The 12,348-nt window shown below is 36.6% G+C and overlaps 1 protein-coding gene across 3 annotated transcripts in view; it reads right to left on the bottom strand.

Annotated features, from left to right (window-relative positions):
- BTBD9 (BTB domain containing 9) overlaps positions 1–12,348 on the bottom strand; it is a 445,141-nt gene that overhangs the window by 31,574 nt on the left and 401,219 nt on the right. For 2 of the 3 annotated variants that reach the window (XM_031964922.1, XM_031964923.1), the window contains exon 10: positions 8,249–8,327. In XM_031964922.1, coding sequence (XP_031820782.1) covers positions 8,249–8,327 — 79 coding nt within the window. Of the gene's footprint in view, positions 1–7,540; positions 8,013–8,248; positions 8,328–12,348 lie in introns of those variants that run through there. The other variant, XM_031964921.1, reaches the window with a different exon arrangement.

Below are 12,348 nucleotides of genomic sequence, written 5' to 3'. Positions count from 1 at the left end.
TTATCTCCACTTGATACCATATTGACCATTGATGACAATATTGAAATAAGGCAGTTCTAAGACTGAACTCATCCTTATACCTTCTAAACTCCTGCATTACTATCAACAGCCTTATAAGTTTTCTGCATATATCTGGTTTATAATTTTAGTATCTTCTCCAATCTCCCCTTCTGTGCCAGACAAATCACCACTCGAGCGTTCCCTCTGCTTTATTTCTAGGGCTTTCTTTTCTTGTTTTGATTTTTACAGTCAATGGTTCAAACATTCATCTATATATTTAGATGCATGCAGGTTCACTCCTGGCTCACTTTTAGCCTGCTTCCTTTCTCTATGTGAATTTCACTCTCTCTAGGAGTAAGAACATCTTCCAAGTGCCATTTCAATCATACCACTTCTCCATCAGAAGTCTATGATCATTCCTAATTACTATACATATCAAATTAGAACTCTTCATTATCTGCCAGGCTGTCTGCCTTAACTAGGTTGTCTTATCCCCCACTCTTCTACTCTGCTCAAACAACTTATTTTTTTCCCCTGCACTTGACATGACTGCTTTTCAGTCACTCTATAGATGATGTGAGTTTCTTCTCTGCATTCCTGCGTATTTATCACATTGGTGATTGGGATCATGTCTTTCATCGGACTAAGAACTCTTTGCATATCAGGGATATTTCCTCAGGGACTCTAACAATGCTGAGGATGAGGATGGGAATGAGGATAAAGATGACCTGCAACTTGTGAATCTAGAATGACTGCCTTGTAAGAGTGTATTCTAGGGCACAGACAACCTGCAGAAGCAGCTATTAAGAGGCAAACAAGAAGCAGCTTGACAGAACTTGGGGCGAGACATTTGGAAAATGTTCATCTACATAAGGGATATTTGTTTGTTTATTAAAAGTCTATTTTCCTATTTTTACTAGGAGTGCACAGCTACTCACTGGCCTGTCAAAAGTCTGGTAAATAATTTCTGCAAGGCTGTAGGCTCAGGGATGAGTGGTCCTAGAAATGGCTCAAGCAGCCTCTTGTAAAATTTCTGCCCCATTGATGTCTGGCTTATACAAACCCAGATAGTCTATAGTGTTCTTTGTGATAAAACAAAGTTTGCTTATTGGTGCCTTCTAACTAGCAAGACTGATAACACATTCAATGTAATCTTCTATCTCTATGGACATAAAGGTACTTTATCAGCATAATCTTATTTATCTTTACTAAACCTCAAGAGGCCAGTGCCAATCCTTTCCATTTTACAAATAAAGTTCCACACAATCAGCTATGTTCTTATTTAGAAAGGGCATTAATAACATGAAGCTGAGTGGTCAGGAGATTAGTCATCATACTAAATGAGGTATGGTTAAAGGAGCTGTGGATGTATACCCTGGAGAAGAAAAGACTTAAGAAGGAGAAGACTGTCTTTCAGTATTTATGGGGCTGTCATATAGAAGAGGGATTAGATTCTTCCTGCTTTATGCCAGAGACCAGAAGTAAGAACAATAAATGGATACTGTAATGATGATTTTGGTTTGATGTAAGAAAATGGCTTTTTCACGATTGGACCTGTCCTAATTGAAATGGACTCTACTAGAAATGGGCAGCTGGTTCTCTCAATGGAGTGCTTCAAAGGGAGGATGGATGATCAGGAACATTGTGGAGGGGATTCCTGTTCAAAGATGTTGGACTAGATACCTGAGAAGGTTCCTTTCCACACTGAAATTGTAGGATTCTTTAAGATCCAGTTTAAACCCTATAACCTTCATAAAGAATTCTTTGACAACTTTAGTCCATACAGGGATATTATCCTCTTCTAAATTCCAAGATTATTTACTGTCTGTATCAGTGATCCGTCATTTTAAATATACCTCCTTGGACTTTTAGTTACTTTTTCAACATGTTTGTCTTATCTGTCCAACAACAAGCTCAGTTCTTTAAATCAGAGACTGTATCTTATAACCTCTTTGGAAGCTCAATTCTACCTTAATATGTGATTCACAAATAATTTGGAACAAGTTCCTTCAGTTGGTGGTGACAGAAACTGGAGTTTTGGTATCACAGTATGCTAAGATTCCCCACTCCCCCATTTACAAAAAAACAAAACAACACAACCCCTCCCCCAAAACCCAATTTTTATTCTTCCTAGATTGATGGGTTAAAACTGGAAGAGACTTTATTGAGCATCTAATTCCTCACTCCTTCATTTTGTAGAGAAGCTTCACTGAAGGATAAAGGGAGATGACCAGCTCAAGGTTACCCAGCTGGCCAGGGGCAAAGCTGGCAAGAGCACATAAACTCTCTGAGTCTTAGGCCAATGCTTTTCCCACTATGCCATGGAATTTTAGAAATTACATTTTATACAGCAGGCTTCTCAGTGAGAACACATTACTCTGCTTACCTGAAGTCAGTAAGATGAAATACTGCTTGCTGCCTGTGAGGTTCAACACCTCCTATATTTATGTTATAGCAAAAGCTTTTGTGTAAGTCTTTGGGGGCAGGAATCTCATCTTTTCTAGTTCATATTTTCCATTCTTTCCTGTCTCTGTCTCCTCCCACCATTTTTGTATCTTTTGCATGGATCAAATATGCTCTAAAGTTTTTCTCTAAATATAGGTTTTATGAAAAATAAATGTCTAGAGAAAGGAAAGACAGAACCACTACCATTTCTCGTAATCTCACTAACTACTACTTATCCAGAGGATCCTTAGGTACCGTTTCCTTTAGTCTAGCCTGATTTAATGACCTAAAAATTTGTTAATTTTCTTGGTCATGTCAAAGATAATAAATAATGTAGATGTATTTAAGGGACAGATATAAAGAAGTATGTGAAAGAAGTGACATTAGGACCAGAGTAACATTTGGGCACCCTGGGCTGAAGTGTATTTAGACATCCTGGAGAAATAAGTTCCTCATATTTATGGATATGTCAATAAGATATAGCCTCTAGCTCATTGAAAACAAGGAAGAATTAGAAAGAATGATTCTAGACATCTGAAAGGTACAGAGGAACTAATGAGAAACAGAGGCAGCTGAACAGTGAAGATGAAATGACCACAAAATAAATTGGTATCTGAGGCCACAGCAAGATGATTTTTGTGTGAACTCTTCTGGCAGTAGACAATGGAGAGAAATCAAATAAACTAAAACAATGGAAGTATAAGGGAAAGCTTCCCTTGATATAAGGATCAAAGAAAGCTACAAGTGCTGACATCTAGTGATAAGTTAAAGAGATTTCATTTACTGCTTGAGGTGATAATGCTGCAAACAAGCAAGGAATGTGATGCAAAAAAAGAATTGAGGATGAAGTTGAGGGACTTAAGAGTGACATCAAGCACAAGGGACTATGTGGCAAAGTGAGAAGGGAGTGAAAGATAAGAGGAATAAACACAGGAGGGAGAAAAAAAGAAAATTCCCTAAGTTAAGATAAACAATAAGGATGTAACTAAGTACATAAGGAACAGGAGGTCACTGAATGAAATATGATGCTCTTAAGAGCATTAGGGAGATTTATTGACAGAAGTTATAAGCATCTTAAAAAAAAAAAAAAAAACTTAAATGAATCCATTGCCTCAGCATTCACAAAGGGAAGATGAGAGACAGATGCCAGGAGCAGACATGGACTTCCCAAAGGACAAGGACAAATGCTACAGGAAATCAGGAGTATACCAGGACAGGTAATCAAGAAATCTGAATCTCAAAGGTTGACAAAGCTTCAGTTGCCTAAGATCCTGCCTATATTTTAAGGAAAACAGAAAAATTAGCATGTAGCAGACACATTTCAAACTTTGTGGCTATGGTTAGGCCTAGCAGATGGAGAGAGAAAGAAGACACTCCCAACAAGGCAGAATCACTGATGTTTTCTCTCCCAGGAGGCAGTTCTGCCTAGTCCTTTGTTATGCTCTAGATCCCAATAATGCCTGGACAACAAGGGAAGTTCCTTACCAGTGACATAGACATGTTCCAAATGACTTCCAAATGACTTGGCCTCTGGCTTTATAAAACTATAGTTTCTTCATAAACGCTCAATCAATCAATCGGAGTAGTCCCATTTTACATAATTCATTTCCCAACTTATGTAGGCACTTAAAGTTCTAATTTCAAAAATAACCTTTTAAACTCACAAATTCTGTTTGCTCAGTTGCGTCCAACTCTGTGATAGCATTTATGGTTTTCCTGTCAAAGATCCAGAGTGGGTTGCCCTTTTGTTCTCCAATTCATTTTACAGATGAGGAAACCAAGACAAATAAGGTGAAATGACTTGGCCAGGGACACACAGCTAGTCAGTGTCTGATGTCATCAAGATGAGTATCCTCAATTCCACACCTGGTACTCTGTGCACTATGGCGCCATCTAACTTCCAACTCACCAATACTTCTGGTGTATTTTTTCCTACTCACAGGTCCCGGTCCTTCCTTTTTAGCCACAACTACTCTCTAATCCATCAATTTAATATCTATTTCTCTACTTTCAACTTGTTTTTGGCTATTATAATGTTTAGACATACATGCTTCTGTTGTCTTTTCTGTTCTATTGGATTTTAAACCATTTGAGGGCACAGAATGTGTATTTTTTCAAAGTGTTGTTCCAGCTTCTAATGTACATCTTAAGAATGTACTTGCTGACTGCATAAGAAAATTTAACAAATAAGATTATATTTCTTTTTCTGCTCTGAAGAAAATGTTTGGGTCGAAAATCATTTCCTGACTCATTTGTGGATCTTGACTAATGGGATTATTTGTCCTGTAGTTTAAAGTTGTTTTAACTTGACAAGAATAAGTATACATTAGAAATATTTGCCCATAAGCAAGAATAACTCCAAGAATCTGACAGAATGATACAGTCACCCATTTGGCTGAAGTTTACTGATTAATAACCAATTAATAATCACACGGTCAGATCAATTATGCAAAGTCTAGAAAGAACTGAATACAAGAGACAAGAGACATACTTCTTGGGTCCTTTGGGAAAGATTACCCAGAGGTAGAAACATTCTGAACCCTCAACCTTTGTTGTGGACTTCATTGTGAAAAACTATGCCAAATTGATAAATGATGCTGAGTCTTAAAAATATTTTAAAACTTTACTTACTTGATTCCTTTTTTCCAGTTTCTTGTTTTCATCCCAACAAGTAAAATGAGTTTACTCATTTTATACAAGCTACCATCTTTGATTTGTCTAACAACGGCAGATCACTAGCACACAAAATGACAATTTATTGCATAGAAGCTTTTGTTCTACTTGCTATCTTACCCTGGAGAAAAAGGGCAAAACCTAAGTCAGATACCTCTCAGAATGCTACCAGACTCTGGGATGTCTTATTTTGTACGTGGTTTCAATTTTAAGCAGCTTGAAGTGTATATTTGGAGGGGAAGGATCAGAAAATTTCTTCATCGTAAACTCCATTTTTCTTAAGTATAAAGAGATGTGGACTAGATAATATTTAAGGTCTTTTTCCCCCAGCTTTAAAATATGAGGTCTATGATCAAAGACGTCTTTCTCCCCTTGTTTCTAGTACCTGACCCTGTCTAACCACATCAATATTTGACATGTGTATTATTTTATTTAATATTTTATTTTCCTAAGTTATGTGTAAAACAAAATTTTTTTTACATTTTTTTTAAACCTTTGAGTTCCAGATTCTCTCCTATCCTCCCCACCCTCTCCCATTGAGAAGGCACATGTGAAGTTATGTAAAACATTTCCATAAAAGTTATGTTACAAAGAAAAACCCTGATCTCCCCCCCAAAAAAACATGCTCAAGTCACAATCAACCACAATTTATTCAGCCATTCCTCAGTTGATAGCATCCCCTCAATTTCCAATTCTTTGCCTTGAGAAAAGATCTGCTACAAATATTTTTGTGCATATAGATCCTTTTTCTTTTAAATCTCTTTTGGTATTAATGTCTAGTAGTGGTACTGTTAGGTCAAAGTATATGCATGATTATAGCCCTTTAGGCATAGTTCATATCTTTTGATCACTTATCAGTTGGGGAACGGCTTTTATCTTTTATAAATTTGATCCTGTTCTCTATACACTTGAAAAATGAGATCTTCATTAGAGAAATTTACTTTAAAATTCTGTTCACGATTACTATTGCTAACTGGATTTCCCCCTATATATTCTATTTTCTTTCTCCTTTCATCCTATCCCTCCTCAAAAGTGTTCTGCTTCTGATCACCCTCTCCCCCAATATCTCTCTTCTATCTCCCTCCTTCCCTTCTTGCATCTCCTTTTCTTGCTACTCTCCTGTAGTGTAAGATAGATTTCTATACCCATATTAGGTATGTATGTTATTTCCTATTTGATCCAATTCTGATGAGAGTAAGGTTCACTCACTCCTCCTTTTTTTTCCCTATTTCCCCAATGTAAAAGCTATTTTTTGCCTCTTTTATTACAGAAAATTCATGACATTCCACCTCTCCATTTCTCTTGCTTCCAGTATATTCTTATCTAATCCCTTTATTTATTTTTTATATTATCTCTTCAAATTCAACTCACACTCGTACCCTCTGTCTATATATATGTTCCTTCTAACTGCCATAATAATGAGCAAGTTTTTGTGAGTTACAAGTATCATCCTCCCATGTAGGAATGTTGTTTACAGATATTACAGATAAACCTTTTAAATTTCCTTATGATATCCCTTTCCTGATTATTCCCTTATGCCAAGAAAACCAATCCTGCTAACCTACCCAGGTACAGTTTCTATGTGTAATTTTTTCATTTTCAAAGAAAAATAGAAATGGCAAAATTCCTTATTTTTGTTCTTCTCATATGAGCTTAGGGTATATCTGTTGTTTAGTCAGTTCTCAGTCATGTCTCTTCCAGATCTTTTGGAGAGTCTTCTTGGCAAAGACATTGGACTTGTTTGTTATTTCTTTCTCCAGCTCATTATACAGATGAAGAAACTAAGGCAAACAGTGTTAAAGTGACTTGGCACAGTTGCTAAGTATGTAACTAAGGCCAGACTTGAATTCAGGAAGATGATCTCTCTGACTCCAGGCCTGGCACTCTACTCACAGTGCCATCTTGCTGCCCCCATTTGGAAGACCAATGGGACGCATCCCTTAGTTACTCATTCAGTCATTAATAACAGGGAAATATACATTTATAATATTTCCAGTTGGACTGGTTTTTTGTCCTATTCTAATACCTAACAGGGACTCTGATTCTTTGAAGAACTAAGTGGTTCCACAGACTACTAGAGAAAGTGAAAGATGCTTGGAAGAAGGTGGTTTTCCAGTGAGGGCATGAGTACTGCCTAGACTCAGTCAGAAACCCTCTCCTCCCCTTTGGTAAAGATACAATCAAAGGATGAATGGCTAAATAACCTTTGCAGTTAAAGTTTCTTTAAATCAAAGATTCATTCTCAGATGTGACACTTAGTATTTTAATAAATGTACTTCAACATAATTGGATTCTTTTATACTTCTATTTTATTTTATATATTTGTAGAATATTCTGAGTAGTTCTCATAAACTTCATCAGATTGCCAAAGTATTCCATAATATAAAAACGTTAAGAACTTCTTAACTGTGGAATACAACTATGGGTATATAAATATCAACAAAGCTCTCAAACCTGTAAGTCTTCCTAGAAAAAGCCAAGTATAACCTTGTTCAGAACCAAGTGGACAGATGGCTAATGTAACCCAGTATATCTAGCTAGTCCTCTACCTGACAACCTATATCCTACCGTCTTTCTGCCAATTAGTCCTGCCATTACAGTCATTCCTCTTCCTGTTGCCTCTTGTTTTGGGAATATGAATCAATATTACTATTGGGCCTACTAAAGATTTGTTAATTGACTATGCTATTGTTTGAATCACCATCTTTGTGACTTCTGAGACTAAAACACACTTCCTCTGGTTAATATTTCTCAGTTCCTTTCCCATCAGTAAGTTTCTTGAGGGCCAGGAGTGTCTCACTTTTGTACTTCTATCCCCAGTGCTTTAGTATAGTGCGAGGCATGCAATAAGCTCTATTTTTCATTTATTCATGTTTTCTCAAGGTCTTTCCCAACTGTTAAGAGAGAGGAATCAGAGAACAAGAGAGAAGGAATCAGGAATGAGTAATAATGATTGATTTTCCTGTGCCAGGGAAGACACTTAGAAATAATACCAAATGATATTCTCATTGTGTTGTAATATAAAACTTTCTTCTACAATAAACAATCTAAACAACAGGCTCTTAATAGAACAGCCATATACTTCATATGAAAAAATAATACAGCATCTTTCATGAAGGAAGAGTCTTACCTCATTTGCTGTGTTGTGGGTTCCAACTATTCGGATGAAGGACGCAGGCTGTTTGTCAAAAGTTATTGACTGCCAGGATCTGTAAAAGAAAGCACAGAGATATGCCAGGTTAACTAGACTGAAACTTAACACCACTACTTTTGAGTATCTCTGGACTGGGAATCATGGAAATATACAAAAAAGAGGATTAAAGACATTCTTTAGCCATGGCAGCTGCTGATCTAAATATAGTTTCCTTATTCAGAGAGCCTATAAGATACAGGCAAAGTCTTATAAAGCAATTTATAAGTGAACATGGAATGGTTCAGATTGAGTTCTAAGGATGCACAAACTAAAAAGAAGAGTTAGAGTTAAGGTAGGAAAGAATTATTGAAGCAGGAGAGTGTTGAGTCAGATTCCTGAAGGATTGCAAGAATATGAGTCGGGGAGAGGAAGGAGAGAAGGAGGCCCTGCCTTTGTGGGGCTGTAATTTATTCAATGCCATCTAGGAAACTATCTCTAAGGTTGATGTGTCATGTGAACATTAAACAGAGATTTCAAGCAAAATATATGGCAATCACAGCACCTAAGAATAGAAGGAATTTCTCCAGGAACCAAGATGCTCTTCTCATTGGAGTAGAAAAAAAAACAAACATTTGCATTTCTTGCTGCTTCCCTCCCCAACACTCTCTTAGGACATAAGAATTTCTAGGTAGTGAGTGAAAGTAACATTAAAAAAAAATTTTTTTTTAAATTTTATTAAAGCTTTTTTGCTAGGATTCTTACAAGGTGCTAAGTCACTGGAACTGATAGGCACTCTGGGAGATTCACAAGTGCAGTGGAGGAGATTCACAAGTCACAGCTCCCACAATCCCACTCTTTCAGAGAAGGAGTCAACCTTTGATTTCACACCTTTAAGAGATCATATATAAGGAGCTCCTACAAGCTAACTAGAGACTTTAGGGGAGATTGAGAAGCCAGGATTCAATTGGGCAGAATGAAGGATTCAGAGAGAGCTGGAGGCTGAAGCTGGCAGAGGCAAAAGGACTAGCAACAGGAGCTCTTGGAACCATGGAGAGATAGGCCTCCAAGAAAGCTAACCGGGCTATTTTGGAAGAGACAATAAAGGACTGAACTTTTACCAGCTGGCTGCATTTGAGGTGATTATTACACGGAATTGAAACTAAGGCTGCCTCCAGAAGCTCCCCAAGAAAGCTGCTCCCAGAGAACGATTATACTTTAAAGAAGAGAACATTACATTTTTTAATTTTCAAAAGATATGCATGGATAATTTTTCAACATTAACCCTTATAAAACCTTGTGTTCAAATCTCCCCCATCCCCTCCTCTAGATAGCAAGTAATCCAATATATGTTAAACATGGTAAACATATGTTAAATCCAATATATACATATATATTTATATAATTATCTTGCTGCACAAGAAAAATCAGAACAAATAGGAAAGAAAAATGATAAAGAAAATAAAATGCAAGCAAACAACAACAAAAAGAGTGAAAATGCAATGTTGTGCTTCACAGTTCACAGAGTTCCTCTCTCTGGCTGTAGATGACTCTATTACTGAACAATTGGAACTCATCTGAATTATCTCATTGTTGAAAAGAGGCATGTCCATCAAAATTGATCATTGTATAATCCTGTTACCTTGTATAATGATCTCCTAGTTCTGTTTATTTCACTTAGCATCAGTTCATGTAAGTTTCTCTAGGCCTCTCTGAAATCATTCTGCTGGTCATTTCTTACAGAACAATAATACTCCACAACATCCATATACTGTAACTTATCCAGCCATTCTCCAATTGATGCCCAACTGATGGGCATCTACTCAGTTTCCAGTTTCTTGCCACTACAAAAAGGGCTGCCACAAACATTTTTGCACATGGGGATCTCTTTCCCTCCTTTAAAATGAGAGTAACATTTTAAAGAAAGTAATGTGAGATGGTAGAGGGTTGAATTTACCATCTACTTAAAATCCTACAGGGCGAAGTTTAAGCAAATATCTTCCTCACATTCTTCATTACTTCTGACTCTACAGCCAGCTTCTCATAGGCATATGTTGGAATAAAGGGTAGTCCCCCACAACTATATGACTGATAATATTTTTCTCTTGGAAAAGGAAAGGGTTTCAAAGGACTATCAGGACTATCAAACTGTCCATACCCTTTGATCCAGCAGTATCTCTATTAGGTCTTTATCCCAAAGAGATTATAAAAAAGAAAAAAGGGCCTACGTGTGAAGTGAGTCCTAAATGAAGTGAGCAGAACCAAGAGAACATTGTACACAGCAACACAAGATTATATGATGATCTACATGGCTTTTTTTTTTTTATCAATAAAGTGATTCAGGCCAGTTCCAATGGTCTTGTGATAGAGTCATCTGTACCCAGAGAGAGGACTGTGGGGACTGAGTGTGAATCACAACATAATATTTTTGTCATTTTTGTTTTTGTTTTCTTTCTCATTTTTTCCATTTTGATCTGATTTTTCTTGTGCAGCATGATAATTGTGGAAATATGTATAAAAGAATTACACATGTTTAACATGTACTTGTTTACTTGCCATCTAGGGGAAGTACTGGGAGGAAGGGAAAAAATATGGAGTACAAGGTTTTGCAAGAGTGAATGCTGAAAACTATCTATGCATGTGTTTTGAAAATAAAAAGCTTTATAAAAAAAAAGGAAAGGAAAGGAAAGGGTTTATAGTTGCTGCAATCCTTCTCTGTCTTCAAGATAGAAATGCCAGTTGCTAGGAAGCTGTTTCATACAATTGACTGATTATAAAATAATGCTAGAAAAGAAAATAAAGTTATTCATGAAGGGGATCTCTTATTTCAGTTCCAGATATTTCACCTTTCACTATAAACATCCCTTATTAAGATTAAGTCACTAGTATCCAGATACTGGGTCCCTTGAAGATCATTATAGCTATTGGCACCCTAAAGTGTGAAATCTATAGTTTTGAACACAGGATATCATCCTAACAAAATTTCTCTTATTCATACATAAGATGATAGTATTTCATCATTCATAGGGTATGTATTTCTTGGACCTGTGGACATGAGACTGAATAAAACTAACAGAGCCACATTCAAATATATGCATCAACAGAACTATATGAACCAAACTCAAGGGATTTACAATAAATGGCCACTTTCCCTCCATATAGTGTCAGAGAAAGTCTGTCAGGCTCTATAGCAATTAGCAACTTTGTTCTTAAACTTTTGTTCCCCCAAATTCCCCTAAGAACCTGTAAATATTGAAAAATATATTAATTGAAATGATCATGGAATATTTCTCTAACTTTCTTTCTACTCTGGAACCAGCTGACAGACAGACATAAATGAAAAAGGCTTGTGACAGTCACTTGGTTCATTTCATTATTAGACTTAACAAAGAACTTCAAAGTTGAAGGAAGCCCTAGAATTCAGCTAATCTAATATAATTGGAGAAGAAATTGTGGTGGTAGTAGTGGGGACTGAGAAAAGGATCTTTGCTAACAGATCCAGATGAAATTACCCAGAAGTATCTGGAAGTAAAGGTAATAACTGCATCACTGTTAAAAGGGACATTAGAGATAATTTATTAAATGTAGATGAGCAAACTAAGAATAGATAAAATGACTTGCTCAAGGTCATATAGCTAGTGAGTGGAAGATCTGGGAATGGAACTCAGGTTTCTGATTCCCATTAGAGTCCTCTTTCTACTGCTGCACACAGCCTCTCTCCATATTCCACAGGGGGTATGGAGTAATATAAAGAATGCCTAGATTCCAGTCCCAGACTGTCTTTATAACTGAGTGCAAATCATTTACCTTTTTTGGTTTTCTTAAGTTTCCTCATCAAATGAGTATTTTAGACTAGATGTCCCCTAAAATCCTCTCCAGCTTTCTATTTACGATTGCCTATAAACCTTAGCAACACTTGCTTTTTTGTTTGTGCTTAGGGAAGTGGGGCTGACAGTATGGCACACTGAACAGGAAGGTGCATTTCTAGAGTAATAAGATCAGAAGGTCGTCTCAATTTAATACCAGTCTTCCATTACACTGCATTAATATATAATCACATTAGAGTTCATTTTCACCAACACAGCCTGAACAATGAATAT

The sequence above is a fragment of the Sarcophilus harrisii genome, chromosome 4 (assembly GCF_902635505.1).
Source record: "Sarcophilus harrisii chromosome 4, mSarHar1.11, whole genome shotgun sequence".
Taxonomy (NCBI): domain Eukaryota; kingdom Metazoa; phylum Chordata; class Mammalia; order Dasyuromorphia; family Dasyuridae; genus Sarcophilus; species Sarcophilus harrisii.
This window is presented reverse-complemented; position numbering and strand designations above follow the sequence as displayed.